Here is a 27,106-nt window from a genome sequence, read left to right as displayed (position 1 = left end):
ATTACTGCATTCTTGAGTATCAATAAGTTATAAAAAAACACAAGGAAAACATATCTTTCCTATTTGGGAACTTAATTATGTTGATATGAGGTAATCTAGTGCTTATGCTTCAGGAGTTCATCCCACAAATAATCAAGTTCTTTCGAAAAAAAAAAAGGGTCTCCTTTGAATTTAAAGACACCGTATTATTGGGCCATATAAGACTTGTCAGGAACCTTCAGTTTTGAAATGATACCATAGCGTGTAAAATGTTATGTGCGGGGTAACGCGTTCAGTGCGCCATACAACGATTATATCGGTGGTCGGATCGCGGATTACGTGCGAGCTAAAATTGCGCAACTGTATCTACCTGTCCGAACTCAGCATGGTAAGTGAAGAAGATATATATGTCACTAAATTATGATAAAATCTTCAATTATTGATTCGCATTCTTCAATTTTTTTTTTTTTTTAATATTTCAGGGGAAGGATAAAAGAACAAAGAAGTTTGCTACAATGAAACGCATGATATCGCTCAGAGATTCAAGAATGTAAGTTGGCTGTTTTTGTCTAGTCCCACCTGTTGAAAAATGTGTTAGAAAGCAACATTGATAAGTACATTTTCAATATCAATTTTGGGGCCGTATTCTGAAAATTGTCTTAAGAGAAATATTCTTGTATATTTAGAGTTACAATAAAATAGTATTCCGAAAACTTGTATCTTTAGTAAATTTTCTTGTTGTAATTGTAAAACTTTCACTAAACACGTATGACAATAAATTAATGACAATGATTTATTTATGATTGAATATGATGGAAGAGTTATAATGTCATGATGCGTAAAGTAAACGGCACATATATCTCTGTGGCGCAAGATAACATATGGAGAGAAAAGGTATTCTACAAATTCTCTTATCTTTGCAAAGTTTGCATTCTGTTAACTTGCAAAATACAAGAAAATTTACAAGAGCCTTAACCCAGAGAGCTCCAGCCCGCGTAGCGGGCTGGAGCCCAGACGCTCAGTGTGCAAACGGGCATTCAGGTGAGAGTACCGTGAAGTTTGGTCAAAATAATTTTGATAATACATAATTAAAACAGAAATTAAGCACTTACCACGATTGTATGGATGATAGTCTAACGAGTGGCAGTTTCCTGACATCGAGGCACAGACTGGAACCTCAAAAAACGATCAGTTCTGTCGCGGTAGCTCTCCTCTTTCAGAATTCAACACAAAATGGCCGATCGAGACCGAGGCTAGTATAGCACTAGCGCATATAGACTTTGTCAAATTCGCGCATGCGCCCTACACCCTCTCGAACGGCCATTTTGCTATGAATTTTGAAAGAAGGAGAGCCACCGCGACAGAACTGATCGTTTTTTGAGGTTCCAGTCTGTGCCTCGATGTCAGGAAACTGCCACTCGTTAGACTATCATCCATACAATCGTGGTAAGTGCTTAATTTCTGTTTTAATTATGTATTATCAAAATTATTTTGACCAAACTTCACGGTACTCTCACCTGAATGCCCGTTTGCACACTGAGCGTCTGGGCTCCAGCCCGCTACGCGGGCTGGAGCTCTCTGGGTTACAAGAGCCTAAGAGTAGATCGAGTAAGAGGTACATGTAGGCATGGTAGGGGGCTATTTATTGTAACTTAATGTCGCGAATGTTGAATGCGATATTTCTCGGTCAACAATAATTTCTTGTTGCATCTCGCAAGAACATCATGTTTTACAAAAGGAGACGTTATAACGACGGACTGGAGGTACTGGTAGACTTTTCAGCAATTGAAAATTGGCATTCAAGATGATGAATTTTTTTCAGAGAAAATATGACTCTGAGAAAAGCCACATGTATAATATCCCGGGATAGCTTTGAAGCTGCTGAAAGGGATTACTCTTCAAGGTTCTAGCACAGTAGCGTACAAGCATAAGCGTCGGCGCATAGGAAACTACGCCGCATGTCAACAATGCGCTTAATTATTTTTTAGAAGGGGCGTTTCTATTGGTTGACCGAAACATATAAAAAGTTTAATGATTGGTTGACGATAAAATATTAGGCGTGTCAGAGATGAAATAGGGGATGTCCTTACAGAGATCAGACAATTTTCAGAATACCGATTTAAGAGCTGTTATCTTGCTGAGTTACAAGAAAAGTTAAGACAATTTTCAGAATACCACCCCTGGCCTCTGGCTTGTAGTTGTAAGTTAGGCATCATACACTACAAAATGATTTGTTTTTCTCTCAAAAACTAGTTAAAGATTAGGCGCTAATGCAGTTTCGCACCGCCACCAGCCGAATTTTTCCACCAGAAAATTAGGAAATTGACGACGACATCAATATTATGAAAGACTAGACTAAAGTGCCCAAATATCGGACACTTAAGCATAATTGGACCAAACCAAAAATACAATCATTGAATCAAATAAAAATCATGTTTATTTCCGTAGTACACATGTTGAATATTAATGTCATAAAAAAATAGAATCGAAAAAATTATGGTAAACGTAAATTATTTACTTACTACCAGAACTTCAGAAGCTTGTTTATATCATTTATATCGGGAGGAGAGACCTGCGGGTCACATTTCTGTGTGCGTGCCCTTCTACAAGTAGGCGACCCACAATTGGCTGGCTCCTCCAAAAAGCGCCTTTGAATGTCTTTGACAGATACATGGCGCTATACAAATGCTGTGCATCACCATCATTTATCATAAATTTTTTTAGATCTTTGTCCTTTATCCTCAAATTTATTATTAAGAAACCCAAATTTTAAGTTTTTTTAATGTCCTAGGAATTATTTTTTCTCATTAGATAATTGTAATTTCATACTGTGCAAAGTACATGTATATTTGTCACAATATTTGTTTATGGTTGTACAATTTTGTCACAGAAAAGAAAAGGACAGAGAGAAGAAGGAAAAACCTAAATGGAAGGTGGAGAAGGAAAAGGCACATCAAGTGAAAATAAGAGAGGTTCCTCAATATTCCTCTGCATTGTTCTTCAAGTACAACACACAACTCGGTCCTCCTTATTACGTCATCGTTGATACCAACTTTGTCAACTTCTCTATCAAGAATAAGATAGACCTTGTGCAAGGCATGATGGATTGTCTATATGCTAAATGTAAGTGCTGTTTTTGTTGTTGTTTGATATTAGGTGTTCATACATGAGAGAACATTTACGCCATGACATAATTTAATTATTATGATTGTTGCTCTTTAAAAAGAAATATATTGCATTCATTCGGATGCCAGTAGGAATGCAATTCTTTAGTTGTACTTTTTTTTGCTGCTGCTTTCAGCCATGTTTTCTAGCGAAGTATACAGTGATTATTTAACTCACATATTTTACTGTTTTGCTCTAATAGAGAAATAGATAATTCAGTCTAGAACATTCAGAGGTGCTTAGAAACATCATGTATTAAGTGCTATATAAGTTCAATCATGTATTAAACATGCTTGAGTTCAGTGTGTTGTAACTCATATAGACAATTTTTACCCAAAATGCTGCATATAGACAATTTTTACCCAAATTGCTGCTTATATAACCATTAAAAAATTGAAGATAATCGATACTTCTCAACAATGATTTGGTATTTATAATATTGATAATAATAAACTTTAAAGGTTTGCATGGCAGTATGAAAATTAAAATTCTTCTCTCGAGGGCTGCTTAGAAGTCCATCTATTGTGTTCAGATATTTTAATGCACTATGATTTATTGGCAGAAATATTGTTTTGACTGTGGGTCTTTTCATTTATGGTGGCTATTTCAAATGTTTCAGGGACTAATTGCCCTTAGCCCTCACTTTTTTTTCACTGTTGCATGGTGGTACAGAGAACATAAGACATGGTGAACGGTAAACCTTATGTTATTAATCATTAATTTGCACTTTTCTTTGCAGAGTGTACAAGGGCTAACATTACCCTGGCTTTATAGCATCCCCATCTTGGCTCACAAACATTTTTATTTTTTGAAGGAATTAATATTATATTTTAGCCATAGATGTTGCAAGAAATCCTAAAAATCTGGGTTTAATTATTTTCATTATTTGTTTCTTTCACTTTCTCCAGGCATACCATGCATTACAGACTGCGTGATGGCCGAGATTGAAAAGCTTGGGAAGAAGTATAATGTAGCTCTAAGAACAGTTAGAGATCCAAGGATAGAACGGCTCCCATGCATGCACACTGGGACGTATGCTGATGACTGTATTGTGCAAAGAGTTACACAGGTTGGTTGTTGTTCGCTTGAATGTTGCCAAATATGTTTTGTCGAAAAAATCCTGCTGTCTTATGATCGCAGGGGTTTGAGAGTTCAGATTTTTATCTGATTTCAGATTTTTTTGTTTTGATTTTCAGCTTAATTTCAGCTTATTTTTGGCTTTCCTCTGTACAAAAAGTATGGGAGCTCTTTCTATTTCAGACCTTTTCAACACTCTTCAGCTTTTTTCAGATCTTTTTATTTGTGATCACTCACACCCCTGTTATTGGTTAAAAGTAAATTACATGACAAACTATAGTTCTGCCCATTTCTCACCAGGGTGGTGAGAAGATACAAGGGAGCTTGGGCCCATTTTGCCCCCAAATTGATGAAAAGAGCATAGGAAAATTGAAAAAAAAAAAATCCCTGGAAAATCCACTACAATGTTGCATGCATACTTAAGCAGTAGGTGTTTAAACAGATATTTTTTATTTTTTGCCTGGGGTGGTATTTCATAAAGCTGTCCGTAAAGTAACACATGAATCTACAAATGACTGGAACATGTTCTTAGGTGCTGCTTCAGTTACATATGGATCTATCATTTAGCACAAGAAAGGGTCACCAGTCATGAGTAAAGTCATTCATAAATAGTTTCATGAAATGCCCCCAGTTTTTGTTTTGTGTTCACTGATATCTGAAATCAATAGCTTTGATTTATACACATTTAAATTAACACAAGGTGCCATCCTTTCATTCTAGTGTGTATGAAATGAACAGAAAATATGTCTACTGCGTACTATCTCCATTAAAAGAATCGGGATAAGTTACAAAAATGATGAATGAAATATTTTCATGGTGGCTGAATTCAGAGCAATTTAAATGGAAATATTTGAAACTTCAAATAATGAAAGGAAAAAGAAAATAGTGACTGTAGATATTATTAAAGGTCAAGTCCACCTCAGAAAAATGTTGATTTGAATCAATAGAGAAAAATCAGACAAGCACAATGCTGAAAATTTCATCAAAATCGGATGTAAAATAAGAAAGTTATGATATTTCAAAGTTTCGCTTATTTTTAACAAAATAGTTATATGAACGAGCCAGTTACATCCAAATGAGAGAGTCGATGATGTCACTCACTCACTATTTCTTTTGTTTTTTATCGTTTGAATTATACAATATTTCAATTTTTACGAATTTGATGATTAGGACCTCCTTGCCTGAAGCACAAAATGTTAAAATATTGGAATTCCACGTGTTCAGGCAGGAATAAAACTTCATTTCACATGACAATGACGAGAAAATAAAAATATTTCATGCAATAAAATACAAAAGAAATAATGAGTGAGTGATGTCATCAGTTCCCTCATTTGCATACCGACCGACTATCATGGTTTTATTTTTTCTTTTTATTAAAATTAACTTGGTGTTGGAGTCAACATAGTATTTAAATTTTGTTTTTAAAAACCATTTTTTTTTTATTTATCTTTATATAGCATAAATGTTATATCGTGGCTACTTGTGACCGAGATTTGAAGAGGAGAATAAGGAAGATTCCAGGAGTGCCCATCATGTATCTATCTCAGCATAGGTGAGAACATATCTTTCTTTCCTCAATCGCCAATATTTCATCACTGTTACAGCTTCAAAACAATATTAAATAGTTTAAGTCAGTTATGATATATAACCAGTGTGATCTTGTTTCGTGGTGTTTGTTTTCTTTTATAGAAAACCAAAGGAAAACAAAGCATAGTATAATGCTGATAATGCAGAAAAAATGACAGATTTTTTTTCTTTGCTGTTAGTGCAGAAAAAAATGATGGATTTTTGTGTTTACCTTAAGCAGATGTTTTAGCTTATACAAAATATTTTTGCTGGAACATTTCCGAGATGGAAATGTCACTTATTAACAACATAAAAATTCAACATTACAACACATATTCAAGGATGTTCACTTGCGCAAGTGATATGTTTATGACTTACGTGCATGTGTACATATAAACCCTTCCCCTCCAGGCCACAACATACATGTAAGTTGGGTGAATATTTTCTGTGACTCCATCTGCATTTTGTTTTTGTATTTTTCTTTCCTAGATATACAATCGAGAGAATGCCAGATGCTTTCGGTGCTCCTCGTGTATGATCAGCGAATGGTGATTAGTCTTTTATTCAAGACATGAACAAAGCTCAAGCTATGTCTATCACCATTGGACAATAGACCTGTATGGTGATTAGCTTTTTATTCCATACTCAGCGATCTCAACTGACTCTCAATCCATGAAAGCCGACAATGGTGACATTTTGAAGATCTGCTCTGCATATTACCAATGGACAATCGACCTGTGTTGACCTTGTGTGAGGTATACTATACTAGCATCCACTGCCTCTGCTTCACTGATCATGAATTATATTCCAAGGACAACTTGAGTGCATCCTGTCAAGATTAAAATTGGATCACTGATGTCAGAGGCCCTTATTCTGAAGACCGCTATAACTTAGACTGCGGTCTAATTCTGTTCTTATCATATGGGAAGCGAAGAATATTATTTCAAAAAAGTATTTCAGTTGTATGTTTCTAATATTTATTGTGTTCTTTTCCAAGCTTTCATGATAATGAAAACTATATTCTTCATCATTCCCAAACAGTTGTCAACTGAATGCACTGTCAAGTTGAATCTTTACTGTTTCAGATTTCAAACACATCATTCGTGATAGTTTTTACCTGATTATCCCAGGATATTTTGGAAAAGTGAACCCCAGGGTATTGACTCTGGGGAGCATTTCATCAATATTTTCATCCGACAAGTTGTCAGATCTGACATCTTTCCATGATTTTGATTGGCTGAGAGGCACTGTTCCTATGGTAACTGTCGGATAAACTGGGACTTGTCGGATAAAATGTCCGACAAGTCCTTTCATGAAACGCTCCCCTGGTTGACAGCCTGTAGATGAACTCCCAAAAGATGATAGGTGATTTATTTATTTTACATTAATTTTCCTTTTCCCCTATTCTTTCCCTAGACGATATCTTTTTTCATTCTCACTTGCATTGATAACCTTACACTTATCGTATAGATATTTTGCATTTCTACAATTCTTTGTAAGTGCGGCTAAATATTAATGTTTACATATACCAGTAATGATTAAGGAAATGAAATCATCTGGCTTGGAATAAAATGTCCATTGTTAAGTGAAAGAAAAGGCAGAATATGTAACACCTTATTTTCTGAAAAATATTGATGATTTAAGTATAAATTTTCAAATATTGCTGATAGAAGAACTGTCACATTGGTCTTCATTTCCCTTATGCCTTGTTTACTGGTTCTAAAATCAATCTTTGATTTGCTTTTATTTCTATTGTAATCAAGGAAAGACCTATTTGTAAATAAAAAATGATATGTATTGTTTATTTACATCATTAAATTTAGGTTCCATGATATTTTTTCTATGGTGTGTAATAACTTTAATCAAACAAGTAAACACTGAAAATTATTTTTTTTAAATATACATGCGTTTTTATTGAATCATAAAACAAAAACGATAAAATTACAAGATATTATTTACAAGAAAAGTTAGACAAGTCCACCCCAACAGAAATGTTAATTTGAATAAAAAGAGAAACATTGAACAAGCATACCACTGAAATTTCATCAAAATCGGATATAAAATAAAGTTTTGCTTTGGTATCATTTAAAAACTGAAGGTACCTGACAAGTCTTATATGGCCCAATAATAAGGTGTCTTTAAAGGACAAGTCCACCCCAACAAAAACTTGATTTGAATAAAAAGAGAAAAATTCAACAAGCATAACACTGAAAATTTCATCAAAATCGGATGTAAAATAAGAAAGTTATGACATTTTAAAGTTTCGCTTCATTTCACAAAACAGTTAAAGGCACATCTCGGTTGGTATGCAAATGAGGAGACTGATGACATCATCCACTCACTATTTCTTTTGTATTTTTTAATGAAATATGGAATATTCTCATTTTCCCCTCATTGTCAAGTTGAAACAACGAGTAATTCCTCCCTGAACAGGTGGAATTAGCATTTTTTAATACCATATATGGTTCAGTCCAGTTGGTCCTTATTGCCAAATCTGTAAAAAAATATAATATTCAAATAAATTACAAACAAAATAGTGAGGGACATCATAAACTGACTCATTTGCATGTCACTGAGTTATGCATATCACTGTTTTGTGAAAAATAAGCAAAACTTAACAATGCCATAACTTTCTTATTTTACATCCGATTTTGATGAAAATATCAGCATTATGCTAGTTTGATTTTTCTCAATTTATTCAAATAAACATTTTTCTGTGATGGACTTGACCTCTAACAGATCCAGTTATTGTGAATAAAGAAAAACAATAAAATAAGAAAAATATATACAAACAATAATACATGAATTTGCAACGAATATGTAGATGATTTAAAACAAGACTTTGTTCAATTATCAAAGAACCCAAACACTGAAAGCAGCATCTTTTTAAAATATCACATTCTTAGTGAACTCCAAGTCAATATGTTGACATTCAGGAGAGAGGTCACTTAAAACCAGGGGTCCTCAATTATTCAATATCTGTTCTGCATCCAACATATACAGAGATAGAAGAGCAAGGGAAACATCTCGGCATGGGGGAGGGGGGGTTCATAGGTTGGGAATCCAGAAGCTGATCTCCCCCCACTGGATGCTTTAAAATAAGAGGCCATTTAATTTTGCCAAAATTGCTTTTGTTATTGTAAACAATATACAATATTTTAAACAGTTATGATAATTATCTAAATACATTTTCAATTTCAATAGCTGCTTACATAGGCCATTAAAAAGGGCCTGATGTGCTACAAATTACATACTCATCACTTATTGAGAATCCTTGTTTTATGTGTCTAATGTCCTAATTGATTTGGGTGAAATATAAACAAATTAACAGCAAATATTTGAGACCATGCTACATGATCCTGAAAAAAAAGTACATCAAACCATATTTGTACATATTTTGAGAGTATGACGGTCATGGTAAACAATAATTGCACAAGAATGTGCAATTAAGTGATAAATATGTAGGTTATGGAGTTGCGATTGTGACAACAATATTGCCCACGTTGTATTAGGTTTATGCAGATACCAAGATCACAGAGTACCGGTACCATTGATCCTTAATGGTGTTATGAAGATAAATATGATAACCAAGCATGCAAAAAATGGGCCATAGAACCTGAAGCATTTAATTTTGGGGGTGATGTGGGTATTCCATTTTAATCATACAGTACATAATCTCAAAAATATGCAATATCAATGGCTGTTATTCTATCATTCACTCATTATCGTGGGAAATCGTAAAAAATATCAACATAATAAAGTAGGACTTGGACATTATTTAGCCTCTTCATTCAAATTTTGACTAGACTTTAGTCAGCAAATAAAATACACAAATGCTATAAAAAAAATTAATTGAATTTCTTATCAATATAACGGAAATATTATCTACTTTCCATTTTTAATACCTCTTTCTGATATCATAGGTGTTCTATAATATGTCATGTGACATACTTCAACTTTTGAGAACCATGCATTCACAGGAAAGCAATTATATGCTGAAAAACTACATATCTTTCAAATTTCCCTTTGGAAAATATAAATCTGAAAAACAGATATTCTTGTACTTTTCTTGACAAGATAATCATATCTCAGAGAAAAGGAATGTAGTTGCCGCCAACAATTATTTCATGAGAAAGCCTTTACAATCATAAACTCATAAAACATAAACTAACCTTTTTTAAATGAAATCCTAGCTGAAAACCTACATTTATGATCACTAACACAGAAAAGCATATGTGGGACAGTCTACTAATATTGCTTAGAAAATTACCAGACATTTTATTGAATTCCAGGATATTTGCTCATTTCCCAGCAATTATACATTTTTTTCAGAGCCATTTGGCACATACAAATTATATTTACACATACAAACATGGAGTGATCATTTTATTAGATTCTTCTCGAACTCATTTTGAGATCGTTCCCACAACTGGCATTTCTCTTTTAACTTTTCATAACTTGGTATCATAAGCACAAGCAAAAATAACTTTGTTGGACCCATATCATTTAATCAGTCTACATGTATAGAGTAAACCTTCAATGGTAGATCAAGATGGCAGGATGTACAAATACTATCTCTTTTCTATAACAAGCTCATCGTAACCAGTTTCTGGATCTGGCTCTCTGGAAAACGACAGGTGAGGGATCTCTCCAATCACCACTTCTGCCGTTGAGAACACCACAGCGTCGCCGAGAAGATGACCGCCAACAACCTTTTCAAAGACAAGAAAATTACAGAATTATATACTTGCTTTAACGCTTGACATTTTAACGCAACTATTTCATAGAATTCTAGCAAAACATTGTGAGGTGATGTCATCAAGACTTCCTCCAAACCTTCTTTCTCAAGACTGTAATTAAAATAGTAAGTTGTCCTTGCTTTCATTTGTTCATGATATCAATATCTCACCATCCTCAAGAAGGCAACATCCTACACTCCCATGTTCCAAGGAAATTACAATTACAAACACTTTCAATCAAGACCTCCCACATATTACTGAGCCAATCCATTTAAATATTCAGGAATCCCCCCCCCCCCCCCACACATACAAATCTTGTAGGATAAATCAGAGAACATAAGTCTAGTCAACTTTAGAATTTAAGTTGTAAAATTTTGACAAATATTTGCACTTCCAACCCAAGCTCTGGGGAGCATTTCATGTTCATGAAATGAATAGTTACTGATATTTATTATTCATACCATGAATCTTCAATTAATTCAACCCACAAGGCTGTGTGTCCAGTATAAGCTGTGAGCCAATCACATGAAAAGATTTTCAGCAGCTTATAACAACTATATCATATAAAGCACTAAATGCTTGCTTGATGAGTATTGTTGAATAAAACCAAATTGAATTCGAATTCATTTGAAACGGTCCTCTTGGTTCTGTTTCACAAGACTTGTAAATGCGCAATTGTTATAACAAATTCAAAATCGCCCAATCGGATAGAAAGATTTCAATAGCATTTAACTTATATTTGAATTTTTTTATTCCAACAAGTTATAGAAATGGCCCCAGGGCCCCGTCTTGCAAAGAGTTACAATGATCCAATCAATCATAATTATGGAAATCCATCAGTGTCATAATATTTTCTACAGGAATTTTGCCCAATGTCCTTTGTAAACAAAGAGATGCACAGGGAATTCTCAAGAAAACAATGAATGCATGAATATACATCATAGCTAGAAAATATTTTGAACAAACATGAATCATAGATGTTGACGTTGCTGGCTTTCCATAGCTGCGATTGATCGGATCAATCACAACTCTTCGTAAGACAGGGCCCTAAACTTACATTGCCAAGTTCATCTGATAAGCTCATATGTAGGTGCCCATGTCCTCCAGACAGCGTTCCAACCAGGGAGACGATCTCAAGGTTCTTCTCAATATGCATCATCTGAATGTAGAAAGATAACATGCATTTGTCAATAGCCCTCTGATGCTATTGGAAATGGGGGGGAGGGGCAGTTTCCACCAAAATTTTCAAAATTCAGTAACATTAAGATATGTTTCTGGTATGAAATTCTCTCCTTTCGCCATTCTGTTAATTCTAATTTCTTAGTCTAGATGATTAAATGAACTTTTTCAGAACCAAATTGTCACTTGACAAAATGCAAGATATTATGTAGTCAGTAGATGAAGTGGAAATGAGAGCATCTGGACATTAGAATATTGAATAACAGACAGGTGGGGCATTGCAAGAAACTTGCAATCAATTGCAAGTCGATTTTCTGTTCCTAAATCAATCAAGTCTTGAAACTAATTGTGAATTTACTACTGATTCTTAACATGCTTCTTGAAACAAGAAGTGTAATCTGATTTGCTACAGTTAAAATTGATCTATCAATTGTAAAATTACAACACAATATTTGCAATTGATCACCAATATTTTCTTACAACACATCCTAAGGGATGGTTGGGTCAAACAATAATTTGACCAAGACAGTAGGCCAAGTGGGTTTTGCCATGACGGTGTTAGCAAATCTGCTTGTGAGACCATCTACTTTTAGAACACATGGGTATTGACCAAGTGATGGTTGGATCACACAGAAATTAGACCAAATGGATTGTGTGGACCAAGTGGGTTTTGCCACGATAGTGTTAGCCAATCTGTGAATTGGACCGTCTATTATTAGACCTGGGGGGTGTTTCACAAAGAAGTGTGACTTGGAGTCATGCATGAGTGCTGATGATATTACAAATGATATGTAACCTGAATGATTATTACAAAGTAGTGTGTGTCCTCTTTGCATGACTTGATCAATGTGGTGATGACCTGGGGGGGGTGTCTGGCAAATAGTTAGGTATGACTAAGGTGCAACTCAAGTCACACTTGAACCTTTGTGACCCCCCCCCCCCCCCCAAGTGGGAATTAACCGGTATGCCTCACCGTCACTGAATCAGCCATTCTTAGAGACACCGTCTGGAGGCTGCCGACACACGTCAAGATGAATGCCGCCTTGAGGCCATGGTTTTGGACGTATTCAAAGAGTTTCCCCCTCAGCTCCTCCCCGGGTCTTAGTCTGAGGGCATGACAGGTCATTCCACTACCCTTATTGGTAAATGGATTCCTCAAAGGTTTACTGCTGTAAAGAATCATACCGTAAACAATTTAAAAACTTGCATAAATCAACCTATTCTAAAATTCAAATAGATTTCGGATATAAAAAAATACATGGATTCTTTTTTCCTTATTCAAATGTTATAATTACTGCTATACTAGACCCTATGTTTAAATTGGGTTACTTCAGCTGGAATGTTGATTTATATTTGTCATCTCATTTGTAAACTTAATTTTCTTTATATTTTTGTAATGCAATAGTGGAGGCCGATTTCCCGTCTGCATGGGTTTAAAAAGTTTCAAATTCAATTCAATTCAATTTGATGTTAAAATGACCTTCAAGTTGTGATTTTATTCATGTTCAGCCCCACTTCCACTTTCAAAAGTATCCCCCTGTAAAATATACCTGTTCTAAAATATATTTTTGCTGTCCCAATAGATTCGACCTTGGCAAAGTTACCAGTAAATGCATGTACATGTATAACTTCCAACAGGTTGGGATGTGGCCAGCCAATGTAACATTTATTGCTCAATCTGAATTACTTAAATAGGGGGCCTACTTTTAACTCCAGTGATCTTTACATATTCAGATGATTAAAACCTATCTTTTAAGGTGGGTTGTAAAAGCTTTTATAAAAGGTCAATAATGTTAATTATCCTCATTTACCATCTAACATTCTAATCTTACAAACCTGTGGTGGTGGCTGTTGAAGGTTATCCCATCAGTTAATTCTCTGTAAAATTCTTTTATTATAAATACCTAGAGCCCACTCATGCTGACATTTTTATTTTTGCTTTAAAAAGGGGCTTTTGAGTCCCTATCTCATAAATTTAGTGACTAGATATCAAAACCTACAAAGATGTCATCTTGATGTATTTAGACAATTCCAGGCATGAAAAGTGGTTTTATATAAAGGATTTTTAAAAACAGCTGATATTTTATTTTGATTGACCGGTCATTTGTTATGTAGAAGACAAGAGAAAAAAATAAGGAAGAGGGGGGAGAGAAAGAAGAAGAAAGAGAGAGAAGGGGAGGTACAGAGATAGTAAGAGAGTAGAGATTATTTTTAGACACACACAACTGTAGCCGTACCTGACAGCCCGGTTTAGCAATGCACCCTCCAATAGACTCCTATTTGGAACAGTATACTGTGTAAATAATAATGATAAAAAACAGGGCCTATATTATACACCATCTATGACACAACAGTTTCAGGTCTCCTTGAATGACTGACTTAAAATTCTATATGGATGATAAAAAAGCTGATATATGTGACTCAAATGTTGGTTGAAAATATTTGACATGGGCAATTAATTTGAATGTAAAATAGAAATAGAAGGCATGCATCTAATTACAATCCTGTCATTCTCATTTGTACACAGCAAAGCTTTCTTTCATTTTTTTTCATATGAAGCTTTGGGCACCAAACTCAATTCACCTAGTGTCATCATTCATGAAACAAGATGAATGCCTCTGACCGTCTCACCTGCATCACGCGATTCAATATAGCAGCAGTGCTGATTTTGAAAACTACTATAACTCGCACAAGATGTTCAGTGATACTTGGTTACTCTTATTTCCACGTTTTATAAACTAGACCAATACACTTATAGAGATATGATGGTAATTCAACAAATACCCCCAACGTGGCCAAAGTTCATTGACCTTACATGACCTTTGACCTTGATCATGTGACCTGAAACTCACACAGGATGTTCAGTGATACTTGATTACTCTTATGTCCAAGTTTCAAGAGTAAGATCCAACAACTTTCCAAGTTATAATGGTAATTAAACAGATACCCCCATTATGGCCAAAGTTCATTGACCTTTGACCTTGGTCATGTGACCTAAAATGCGCACAGAATGTTCAGTGATACTTGATTACTCTTATGTCCAAGTTTCATGAACTAGACCAACACACTTTCAAAGTTATGGCGGTAATTCAACAAATACCCCAATTTGACCAAAGTTCATTGACCCTAAATGACCTTTGACCTTAATCATGTGACCTGAAACTTGCACAGGATGTTCAGTAATACTTGATTACTATTATGTCCAAGTTTCATGAATCAGATCCATAAACTTTTAAAGTTATGATGGTGATTCAACAGATACACCCAATTCGGCCAAAGTTCATTGACCCGAAATGACCTTTGACCTTGGTCATGTGACGTGAAACTCATGCAGGATGTTCAGTGATACTTGATTAACCTTATGTATAAGTTTTATGAACTAGGTCCATATATTTTCTAAGTTATGATGACATTTCAAAAACTTAACCTTAGGTTAAGATTTTGATGTTGATTCCCCCAACATGGTCTAAGTTCATTGACCCTAAATGACCATTGACCATGGTCATGTGACATGAAACTCAGGCAGGATGTTCAGTAATACTTGATTAACCTTATGGCCAAGTTTCATGAACTAGGACCATATACTTTCTAAGTTATGCTGTCATTTAAAAAACTTAACCTCAGGTTAAGATTTGGTGTTGACGCCGCCGCCGTCGGAAAAGCGGCGCCTATAGTCTCACTCTGCTATGCAGGTGAGACAAAAATAAAAGGAATCCATGATGATTTACAACAGACCTTCAATTTCAATTTTTTTTAATTTTTAGATCTTTGTAAGGATAAACTGAACACACTCATACCTAAAAAAAAAACAAGAGGGACATTTCACAACATTTAATCTTCAGTGGCGTAGCTAGGATTTTTTTCCTGGGGGGGCACTGGGGGGTCCTTGCTTTTTCAGGGGGGGCACCATTTTTTTCGGTGTGTGTATGTGTCACAAGGGCGGATCCGACTTTCGTCAATATGGGACGGGGCCCGAAATTATCTTCACCTATATTTTACCCGATCAGTACCTTCTCAGTTTTATTCTTATAAAACAACATAAACATGAAATAATCTCATAAGCCTTATAAAAAGTGCGAGCGCGAAGCGCGAGCGATTTTTTTTTACTTTCATGTATTTTGTCCTGAAAATTTGATATTCTGGGCAATGTTATGTTTAAGGACCCCATTGGAAATAAGCCATCTCGGCTTTCATGGGTAATCCTGTCAAGGTATACACTTCTGTTTATATTTCCTTGTACTTGTTCATAGTTACCTGACAAATAAAATCAATCAATCAATGTGTGATCCTGAACAATATTCGTATGTAACTAGATGGTTACTGCGAACGCCAAGCGTTAGCAGAAATTTTTATTAACTGTTCTAGCATTATCGAAAAGGGACCTGTTAAGGAAGATGGTATATATTTCAATAATGCGAGCGCAAAGCGCGAGCAAATTTTTTTGACATTCCGACCTAAAAAAATGGTCATTCTAAGCACTTTTTGTATTAATAAATGGGATAGTTATGTAACTAAACAATTGATGCGAGCGCGAAGCGCGAGAGGAAGAAAATTGAGATTTTAGACCTAAAAGCGGGACACTATATTCATATTTTGTAAATCATAAATAGGATATAGTTAATTGGGTATCATTAATAATGCGATCGTGAAGCGTGAGCAGACAATTATTGATATTTTGATGTGAAACTGGATAATTTAAGTACATTTTAAATAAAGAACATGCAGGCTATCGCGCATGTTTTAGATTTAGACCTAGAATCTGGGCATTCTGAATACATTTGTTTAATGGAACATTATGGAATACACGTAGCCGGGACACGTAGACAATATGAACTTGGCAAATCAAACAATGTGACCACGCAGCGTGAGCTTAAAATGCTGATATGTAGACCATAAAATGGACATTTTACAGAGCACTTAAATTTGTAAATGAAAAAAAATTATGAAAGCTCGATGTCCGAGCTAAAATATGTTTTGTATATTGACTTCAAAACTTGCTCCATATCAGCCTATTGAGCAAGATATGAATCTCATCGAACAGGCAATTCTGGCGCGAAGCGCAAGCAAAAATTTTATAAAGTAACATGAAGGATTTTTTTTTTGCAAGTCTTCCCCTCACATTATATCATTCACTCGTCTTCCTCCTCTTATTTTCCTCTTCTTTTTTTTTCTTCTGTCTTTCTTCTTCTTTTCCTTTTTTCTTTTCTTCTTTCTCCTTTTTTTTTTTGCTCTGCCATTTTTTTTCAGGGGGGGCACCTGGGGGGGCACACCAAATCTCAGGGGGGGCACGTGCCCCCCCAGGCCCCCCCGTAGCTACGCCACTGTTAATCTTGTCAGTAAACAAGTGGAGCACCTCTGGCAGTCTCACCTGCTCGCGATTTAATATAGCAGCAGTGCTGACTTTGAAGTCTACTATAATATAATTATTCACAAAGAACACAATTCATATAATGATACAATACTAAGTTCATTGACAATAAATGACATTTGACCTTGATCATGCGACCTAAGACTTGTCAGTGATACTTGATTACCCTTAATATCCACATTTTATAAACTATATATATAAACTTTGAAACTTATGACAGCAATCTAATAATTACCTCCAAAATGGCCAAAGTTCATTCACCTTAAATAGCCTTTGACTTTGGTCATGTGACCTGAAATTCGCATGAGATATTCAGTGACACTTGATTACTCTCATGTCCAAGTTTCATGAATCAAATCCATAAACATTCAAAGTTATGATGATAATTCAACAGATAATCCCAACATGGCCATAGTTCATTGACCTTTGACCTTGGTCATGTTACCTGAACTCGAACAGGATGCTCAGTGATACTGTACAAGTTTTATGAACTAGACCAATAAACTTTCAAAGTTATGATGGTAATTCAACAAATACCCCAACTTGGCCAAAGTTCATTGACCTTAAATGACCTTTGACCTTGATCATGTGACCTGAAACTCCCACAGGATATTCAGTGATACTTGATTACTTTTATGTCTAAGTTTCATGAATCAGATCCATAAACTTAAGTTAAGATGGTAATTCAACAGATATCCCCAACTTGGTCATGTAACTTGAAACTCAGGCAGGATGTTCAGTAATATTTGATTACCCTTATGACCAAGTTTCATGAACTAGGTCAATATATTTTCTAAGTTATGCTGTCATTTCAAAAACTTAACCTTCGGTTAAGATTTGGTGTTGACCCTGCCGGAAAAGCGGCGCCTATAGTCTCACTCTGCTATGCGGGTGAGACAAAAACCAACAGAATGAAACTTCTACCAAGTGTTTGCATACCTCGCCTATATCATGTGTTTCTAGATGCTCCTCTCTGCTTGGAAGCCTGATGTAAAATCTTGTCTCGATGGCTGGGTTTTCCCCTTTCAGTAGTGCACCCCTGATCGCCTCACTTGCCTTCTTCTTCTGATAGCCATTCTTAATATCCTATGCAAAAATATATATATAAATAATCTTTTTTTAAAGAGCTCTAATTTTATACACTAATTTAAAAAATATATAGAATTTACATTAATTGAAATAAGAAACAAAAACACAATAGAGCATTAATCATGTACATACAAATGAAAAATAGATTTCAGTATGGCATGCAAATATATAATATTTCAGCCAATTCATTGAAATAAGAAACAAAACACAACAGAGAATTTATCATGTACAGTGTACATACGAATGAAAAGCAGATTTCAGTACATGGCATGCAAATAAATGTAGGTACAATCCATTCCAAGCTGCTTTATCACACCAAGTGAGTCAGGAAGAAAAACTCACCAAACAATGATAGAAATAATATTTTAAACACAGAAATAATCATTTTATTATCAAATTATATCTTATCCCAAATAATTTGATTTCATTTTTGTGTGGTACATATGTCTACAATTGGATAATCAGAAAGTATTATTTGCTGTGATGTAATATTTGATTTGGGTCAATTGGGGCATTGTGGTCTAGTGGTCACAAATCAGAGGGGCATGGGTTTGAATCCCAGCCATGGTGTGTTTTCCTTCAGCAAGAAATTTACCCAATTGCACTGCACTCAACCCAGGTGAGGTGAATGGGTACGTGGCAGGATTGATTCCTTGAATGCACAAAAGCGTGGGAAGGCAGCTTGAGCTAAAGCCGGGGTAATAACAATAACAATGCACCTTAGAATAGATTATTTCAAGATACGTGGCGCTATATAAATGCCTATGATTATCAATGTAAGGCAATCCAGATGTCCATGAAGTCACCAGTCACATGTAAATCTTTATGAAACGCCCACAAGGTGTCTGCATATATATATATATAGTCTGACAAGAATTCACCTCATGACATTGAAAAATTGTAATGGGGATCACAAGCCAAAAAGATTTTCAAAACCATCACAAGAACAATGATATGGGACTGATGGATAATACCTCAGTCACATCTGCTCTACGGCGGCCGAACCGTGAGTAAAAAAAACAGCCATTTTATTCAAACCACCTGTTTGTAGCTATTACAAAAAAGGTTAAAACAGCTGTTTTTGACTCACCATACGGCCGCCGTAGAGCAAATGTGAATGAGGTATAACCCAAAAACATAATTTTTCTGGCCACAGTCTTTCAAAGATTAATTACTGATCTAAGGAATATTATCTATATAAAGTCAGCAACAGGCACTTCTAGAGTGCATCTCTGATCAAAGTGTTCTCTAAATATGATGTATACTCATATACGCATCATTTTCTTGACAATTCAATGTGTTCCTTTTTGTTTCTAAGGCCATATTGTGTACATTTCCTATATAAAAGAAACTTTTCAGAAGCGAATCAATCACAACCCTTAAAAAAAAAAGCCCTGTGTCCCGTCTTACAAAGAGTTGAGATTGATCTAGAAATCAACCTCAGTTATGTGAAATCCATCATTGTCATAACTTTACATGATACAGGAAATTTGCAAAATGTCCTTTGTAAGCAATGAGGAGCATGCTGAAATGTCAAGACATCAATGAATATATGAGTATACATCACATCTAGAAAACATTTTGAAGAAACATGCATTTTAGATATTGGTGTTGCCGGCTTTCCATAGTTGTGGTCGATCGGATCAATCACAACTCTTTGTAACACAGGCCCCTGGTGGGTGTTTCATAAAGCTGTTCGTAATTTAAGAGCGACTTTAAGAACGACTGGTGATCCTTTCTTGTGGTAAAAGGTATATTCATTGGCGATGGTTAAGCCATGAGAAAGGATCACCAGTCGTTCTTAAAGTCGCTCTTAACTTACGAACAGCTTTATGAAACGGCCCCCTGGTCTCTTCCAATAGTAACTGTAGATGGAAAAAGTACATTGGCAAGCAAAATTACCGTATAGTCAATGAACTTTGCTGTCTGCTTCACATGTACAACAGCCTTACATCCCAGTTTTTTGGATTCTGGGCGTTTGATTCTCTTGTAGCGTCTCTGTGATGGTGACTCACCCTGATAAGATATAACAAAAGTATAAAATATTTGTGACTTTAAATGGATTATCAATGTGATCATGAATCATTACACAATTAAAAACATACATTTTTTCCAATGATATTGATAATTGATTCACTAAATTTTCAAGGAATCCCCCTACTGAAAGGCTTGAAAACAATGTCTAAATAGAGTAAAATTCACCGAGTAAAATGCTGAAAATTTAATCAAAATCTGGGTCCCTTTTATAAAGACTTGGTATAATAGCAAGTTCAACGCTGACCCACCAGGACATGATCCAGCCAACCTAAAGAGGGGAAAGAATTTGGAACTGAATACAGAGTCATAATGACTTCGTTCAGTATACTCCCTAAGTATCCCTATGTATAACAAGTAAACAGTTTCTATAAAAAATTTACTATCAGCCAATCAGATTGAAGGATTTTAGTAGCTTTTAACTGTAAAATTATTAAAAATATAAATATGAAATTTATACTTTTATGAAATGCACCCCTGATTACGAATAAGAGTTGATGAATTTTAAAGCTTAGCAAAACTTTGTGAAAGCAATTAGGCCTATACATGTATGTACAATGTCATGAATATTTATTAGGTGGGCTGATGTTATGACCCCACTTTCCTTTTCCTTATGTTATTACATTTAATCATAGGTATTTCATATGTCTCCCTAATAAACTAAGTTGCAGCAATGAATTGTTTCATTGAAATAATGCAAATTTTTAATATGTCATAACTTCATCAATCCTTGTCTGATTTTGGTCAAATTATCAGTCTCTTGTTTTTCTGATTTTTCTTTAAATTTGTTCAAATCATATTATTTTTAGCCTGGAGTACCCCTTTAAGAAAGGTAAATCATCATTTGCAATAATACAAATGCCTCATTGACTTTCACGACTATCATTTATTGTTTTTAATCCAATACATGACCAATTTACAGAAACTTAAGCTCTGTTTGTCCAATAAATCATTTATTGGACCCATAATTTTGAAGTTGTACGTCTTTAATAATCGGGAGTATATTACAAATGTTATAAGTACCGTATGTGTACATTTATATATGAAGTATACATGCATTTACATGCTAGAAATAACATATATCATAGAAATACAGAATAAAAATATCACTTAATGGCTCAATTTATTTTTCCTTTCATATTATATAATGTTCCTTGTCTGTATTGAAAACAACAAATAAAAAATATGAGAACGATTTACTCACCCTGAGCATTTTTTCCCTATCCTCTTTCGCAGACCTTCTACTTTTAGCATTTTTGTCCCGACCATACTCGCATGCATAAGAGATATGACGAACAGTCATGAAAGGGACACCATCCGCAGGAATCGTACCATCCTGACGGTCTAGAAAGCAGACTTTCTTGGATGCATCTGTCATTATAAAAAAATAAAAAAAAAATTAAGTGTATTGACTAGATAGAGAAACCAGTTTATTTAAATTTCATGAGAATATTGCGTTTGATATGATTGAATATTTATGAAAAGTGTTAGGTAATACTAGGGATATAAGATGCTCGCATCGCAATCCCAAAATCAAGGCAGTGAATGCCTGCATGAGCCTACAGCCGTCAAACACCAGTCTGAGTAAAAATTAATTTTAAAAATACTTGGCAGAAATTGAAAAACTGACCAAAAATTACAGTGGATTTTAAATAGGTTTTCATGTTGAGACCACATACTTGCCAGTACTAAAATCACAGAATCAAACAAAATAGCAATGAAAAAATGTGCAATATATAATTCAGTTTTGAAACCTCTTTGATATGTATCAGAATCACACAGCACCAATAACATAGCTCTCAGATAAATCTCTAATGCTTACATTAAAATCAAAAGATAATACCCTTGTGTGAGCGTGCTATATTTTACCAAAAAATGTAATATTTTGTATGTTTAATTATATTTTCTTTGTAATTCTTTGTTTTGTTTGCATGGCAACATCATTTCAATTGATCTGTTGAATATACATTTTTTTTTCATTAAAGTGTGATGAAAATATATATATGATATATATTGCAATTTTCAACTGAAATTAATGAAATAAAAATAGATAAAAGAAACATCAACCATTTCATTACTGAATTGATGTATTCATCATTGCACACTTAGTTTACCCACGGTGCCATGCTTCTACAGTCAAACCCTATTTTTTGCATCTTGAATGATAAATTTTGTCCACCACAAAGCCATCAAAATTTAAAATTTCTAAAGCATTTGTCTTTTTAGCCTGTTACACTACCTTTGTTAGGCCAGAGCAATACGGTATGCCATCAATATTTTTCAAGAAATGGATTAGTTTTCAACCAATTAAAATTCAGTGGGGGTTCAATTAAATATATGGTTTACATTAATTTAAAACTTTTTTTTTCAAATGGAATAGCAAAATCTACTTCTGTTCAGTTACATACTTCTTAAACAATTGTCACCAAGTCCAGAAGAAGTTTCAAAATTTTTGTTGATTTTCAAGGATGATGCAAGCTCATACGCCTTCAAAACTACCAGCGCTTCTTCTAGAGTTCCAACATATCCTCGAAGACCCTTGCTCTGCTCATCTTCGGATTTTATAGGTGTCCACAATGATTCGAATGCTGAGCTCACGGCAGAGTTTGTAGACATGTTGCCTGTTGGGATTGGCAGGATCGTACGGAATCTCACAATCAAACTGCACCTTCATGTTCAAGTTTTAAAAAAAATCAGAAAAAAAAATTATTTCAAAAATAGATAAAATGTTGATGCAAGTTTATCCCATTTCCATTTAGACCAAAAGCTTCGGTCTCTGTTGTATTGGTTGTTCCGCTGAACTCCGTTGGCTCCACTCACCAATTACAGAGACCGAAGTTCTAACTCGATCTGTACAGGCACTCAATGGCCGTATATGTTTATGTATAAAGTTCGGCAAAACCAGAGAAGTGGAGTTGCGCGACAGCCAAAGCAAGTCACTGTTTTTTGTTCTTTTTAGTTTATTTTTTTCCAGTTTTGGTGCATTTCAGGCCAAAACGGAATAATAATTAATCTTTATCTTGGTCCAGTTCTTTTTAGCCTATATATTTTTATGAAATAAAGACAAAAATCAATGAAGGGGGGAATTTTTGCATTTTGCCCCCTAATGGCGGCTGCACGATCGCAAGCCGTCTGTGTACGAAGAGAAATCATTCAATTTTTTTTTTTTTTTTTAACTCCTCGAAACAGACAGCCGCCATCTGCGTCTGTCTAATTTCCACTCTGCTTAGTGCTTACGTTAAAGGAGCTAACTGTTACTAGGAGTTAGACCAACTACGTTAGACAAAACAAATGTTAGAATTTAGGCACCTTACTGAAAATGAAATTTTAATTTTGGTTGTAAAAGTGGTGACACTGATAAGTCAGACTCTTTGCTGGCTGTGCACTACATTAATGCAAAACAAAATTATGACCGGTATCTATAATATTGACCTCCGAGTCCGAGTCTGGTCGACCAGGCTTATTTGCAACTAAATTGTGTTTTATCAATATCACTATCAGAGTAATTTCCCACAAATACCGGGTATACCTTAGAAATATAATTAATTCAAAGAGTAAAAAATAATGGCGCCAAAATAATAGAGATCTAACTGATATGATCAATCGAATCATCACAAGCCAAATCCTGGCTTGGACTGGCTGGGTGTCTGAAATCAGGCTACCGTACATACCGGTACCGGTATACCAGTGTTGCCTTCGAGCGCGGCTAGCTAGCTGGGCGGAATAGCATAGCTCAGCTCAAGGAACAATGAACGTCGGGCATTTTCCACTGATTTCAAGGGATTATGTGCCAGGATTTCCGCATTCTTACGAACTATAATATTGGAAAAAATAGACTATATTCATCTATAATTACTGAAAAATAAAAACAAACTTACCTTGCTGATCGCGTTGATTAATGAGCTGATTGAGCCGGACTAAAGTTAGACTCTGGAGTCTGATGCGGCGTCTTAATTTGAATCTGGATCAAAGAACGCCACACGAATTCCCCCGAAACTGCGCGCTAGCTAGCTAGCTAGCTGCATGCAAAGAAAGCATGGCAACTGCAGCTGGCGGATATCGGATCGACCAAGCTAGCTAGACTGCAGCTGGATGCGTACTGCTGAGCTGAGCCAGCTGGATCTGGAGAACTCGTCTTGGATATCAGGATAAACTAATGATGACCTTCTAGTATGGCTGATGATACAACAACTGTCTTTAAATATTTTTCAAGGCTTTTTTTATTCATTGTAATATACATTGCTTTGAAGACAACATTTTCACAACTTAGTTCCGAGGAAGAAACTCCTTTTCAAACTTGGTTGAAGGAAAACGAGTTGGTGCATCTTGAGAAGATACTGAGGGATACTGGTAGGTTGTTTTCACACATCTCTGCTTTCCATCTTGATGTTTAATCTATTAAGACTATTGCTTCGTTTTGGTCATTGTAATTGTGATGATCTGTTTTATTTGGATCCTATGAGAATTTATTTAGCAATTGAATAATTATATTAAAAGGTTTCTTTGTTTTTGTTTTCACGTCACTTTAATACATTCATTGTTTTGTCTCTGCTTTCATCTTGATGTTTATTCTGTTAGTAAGACTATTGCTTCGTTTTGGTCATTGTAATTATGATGATCTGTTTTATTTGGATGCTATGATCCTGAATTTATTTAGCAATTGAATAATTATATTAAAAGGTTTCATTGTTATTGTTTTCACTTTAATACATTCATTGTTTTGTCTCTGCTTTCCATCTTGATGTTTAATCTATTAAGACTATTGCTTCGTTTTGGTCATTGTAATTATGATGATCTGTTTTATTTGGATGCTATGATCCTGAATTTATTTAGCAATTGAATAATTATATTAAAAGGTTTCATTGTTATTGTTTTCACTTTAATACATTCATTGTTTTGTCTCTGCTTTCATCTTGATGTTTATTCTGTTAGTAAGACTATTGCTTTGTTTTGGTCATTGTGATTGTGATGATCTGTTTTATTTGGATCCTATGATCCTGAATTTATTTAGCAATTGAATAATTATATTAAAAGGTTTCATTGTTATTGTTTTCACTTTAATACATTCATTGTTTTGTCTCTGCTTTCATCTTGATGTTTATAGTAAGACTATTGCTTTGTTTTGGTCATTGTGATTGTGATGATCTGTTTCATTTGGATCCTATGATCCTGAATTTATTCAGCAATTAAAAAATTAATCAAAGGGTTTTTTCTACTTAGATCTAGGCCTACATTCATTGTTTATCTCTTAATTGCTTTGTATTGGGTTGACCAGGGCTTGTCTTGGGGAGGAGTGTTCAGAATTGTATTTAAATTCAACCTGGGCATTTTGAGTTACAATGACTTTAGTGACATCGGTTATTGAATTCAGAGTGAAATTTAAAAATCCTGATCCTTGATATTGCAATTCTGCAACTTTTGTAGACAACACTTCTGCTAGCATTATAGCATGTGAGAAAGTCAAGGGCAATTCACTCTCTAAAAGAATTGTGAACTTGCTCACATTGAAATGAATGAATAGATAATTAGAAATTAGATAAATAAATGAATGAATAGATAAATGAAGGAATTAATGAATAAATAAGTAAATCAATAAAGGTATAAATTAAAAGTAAATAAATAAATAAAGACTTGAATGATAACCAGGCATTGATTCCAAACCAATTCAATTCATTGGGGTCCAATTGAAAGGTTATGAAATTATAATCCCTAAACCAATATTTTCCACCTAATTTCCACATAAATTGTTTTGTTAGTATTTGCTAACAATTTTTTTACATTTTATTGTCATAATTATTGTTACTGTACTATTTTCTATAACATTACAGGGTGTAATATCATTATTACTCCTCAAGGGTGACCTAGATCTACATTGTATCATTAAATGGAGATTACCAAAATTGTTCAAGGCTTTGGTGCTTTAAAAATGATTGAATGATATGCACCTCTGCCTTTAGAAATATGTGTTTTTATTTTTGCTTGTCACTTTATTCATTTGAGGGGGGGGTGGATTGGAGAGGCAATTGCTTCTCTAAGAGAACTAGGGCCTGTTGCATGAAAGTAGAACCATTCTACGTAAGAACGAGATATCGCTCAACTGTTTCACAAAGCCGATTTGGGCGATACGAAGAATGGTCCTTGGAAAGACACCTCCAGACATGTCCTACATAGGCATGATCTTCTTTGCACACCGCCCGCCACCGTCGGCATTGAGAGAAAATGCATTTACGGCAAGCCACACTGACTCATCACCTCTAAACATTTTTTTGGTTGCACTCTGATGCATTTTATCTGGGATGGCGCCAAGTTATTTTTTATATGGGGAGCTAGTTGTCATCAATTTCAGGTCGTCTTTTTGCACGGCAGGACGACCAAAAACGGATGTCATTTTAACTTCTCCGGTGTACATGTATTATTCCTGGGGGTAATGTATAGGGCCAAATATTTTTTTTAATATGTTTTCTTCTATTCTCCCTCCGTCTTATCCCCACCCCTTTTCTATTAAAAAAATAAACTTGAAATACTTGAAATGGGCGGCACTATATCTCTTTAGCCGACCCCTAATGATCTCATTATAGATAAACAACAAATTTCTTTAAAAGAAATCATATAAGGTAAAAAACGTGTTCAATAACATTCAGCAAAAAAAAAACGACAAACAAAACTAAGATGTTAAACATGCTAAATCATTTATTTATTTTAATTTTATTTTCATTATAATTATTTTTTTTTGCTGAGATTTATTTTAATCAATGAAAATTAATTGTTGGATTTGAAACAGTGAAACAAAACAAAAAACCTGCAGCTAATATTGAATTTAAGATACAGATTAAGCCTATATAGCTTTCGAATCCATCACAATCATTACAAATGAAGATAAGTTCATTAAAGAATAGATTATGGAAAGTCC

At 34.7% G+C, this 27,106-nt stretch overlaps 3 protein-coding genes across 5 annotated transcripts in view; 2 read left to right on the top strand and 1 right to left on the bottom strand.

The window, feature by feature from the left end:
- The first annotated feature begins 219 nt into the window (after positions 1-219).
- LOC129264296 (rRNA-processing protein FCF1 homolog) lies at positions 220-7,605 on the top strand. The gene is made up of 6 exons (XM_054902146.2): positions 220-367; positions 462-529; positions 2,870-3,102; positions 4,053-4,213; positions 5,679-5,773; positions 6,277-7,605. Exons 1-6 carry the CDS (start codon positions 254-256, stop codon positions 6,323-6,325), a joined length of 720 nt encoding a protein of 239 aa, XP_054758121.2. The 5' UTR covers positions 220-253; the 3' UTR covers positions 6,326-7,605.
- A 66-nt stretch (positions 7,606-7,671) lies between these two features.
- Positions 7,672-24,561, bottom strand: LOC129264298 (uncharacterized). Of its 3 annotated transcripts, XR_010294259.1 has the most exons (10): positions 24,075-24,194; positions 22,605-22,864; positions 21,401-21,567; positions 20,065-20,178; positions 18,013-18,159; positions 13,943-13,998; positions 12,679-12,874; positions 11,584-11,685; positions 8,444-10,499; positions 7,672-8,018 (listed from the first exon to the last, which is right to left on the bottom strand). XR_010294259.1 is itself a non-coding variant. In XM_064102949.1 (9 exons), exons 2-9 carry the CDS (start codon positions 22,810-22,812, stop codon positions 10,359-10,361), a joined length of 1,131 nt encoding a protein of 376 aa, XP_063959019.1. In that variant the 5' UTR covers positions 22,813-22,864; positions 24,075-24,561; the 3' UTR covers positions 7,672-10,358. The 3 variants fall into 3 exon arrangements, 2 of the variants coding, with proteins under 2 accessions (XP_063959019.1, XP_054758122.1); XM_064102949.1 differs by having other exon boundaries at positions 7,672-10,499; positions 24,075-24,561; XM_054902147.2 differs by having other exon boundaries at positions 7,672-10,499; positions 12,679-12,871; positions 24,075-24,561.
- LOC129264299 (apoptosis-resistant E3 ubiquitin protein ligase 1-like) overlaps positions 23,886-27,106 on the top strand; it is a 45,658-nt gene continuing 42,437 nt past the window's right edge. The window contains exon 1 of the mRNA XM_064102948.1: positions 23,886-24,546. Coding sequence (XP_063959018.1) covers positions 24,369-24,546 — 178 coding nt within the window. The 5' untranslated portion in view covers positions 23,886-24,368. The remainder of the gene's footprint in view (positions 24,547-27,106) is intronic.

Source organism: Lytechinus pictus, chromosome 7, assembly GCF_037042905.1.
Source record: "Lytechinus pictus isolate F3 Inbred chromosome 7, Lp3.0, whole genome shotgun sequence".
NCBI lineage: Eukaryota > Metazoa > Echinodermata > Echinoidea > Temnopleuroida > Toxopneustidae > Lytechinus > Lytechinus pictus.
This window is presented reverse-complemented; position numbering and strand designations above follow the sequence as displayed.

Excerpts from the sequence above, each read along its gene's own strand:
- LOC129264296 (XM_054902146.2), top strand. The coding sequence starts at position 254 with ATGTGCGGGGTAACGCGTTCAGTGCGCCATACAACGATTATATCGGTG. Across the intron at positions 368-461 it reads ACCTGTCCGAACTCAGCATG|GGGAAGGATAAAAGAACAAA; the intron begins GTAAGTGAAGAA and ends TTAATATTTCAG. Across the intron at positions 4,214-5,678 it reads TTGTGCAAAGAGTTACACAG|CATAAATGTTATATCGTGGC; the intron begins GTTGGTTGTTGT and ends ATCTTTATATAG.
- LOC129264298 (XM_064102949.1), bottom strand. The coding sequence starts at position 22,812 with ATGTCTACAAACTCTGCCGTGAGCTCAGCATTCGAATCATTGTGGACA. Across the intron at positions 20,179-21,400 it reads ATAGGGAAAAAATGCTCAGG|GGTGAGTCACCATCACAGAG; the intron begins GTGAGTAAATCG and ends ATATCTTATCAG. Across the intron at positions 11,686-12,678 it reads GAATGGCTGATTCAGTGACG|ATGATGCATATTGAGAAGAA; the intron begins GTGAGGCATACC and ends TTCTACATTCAG.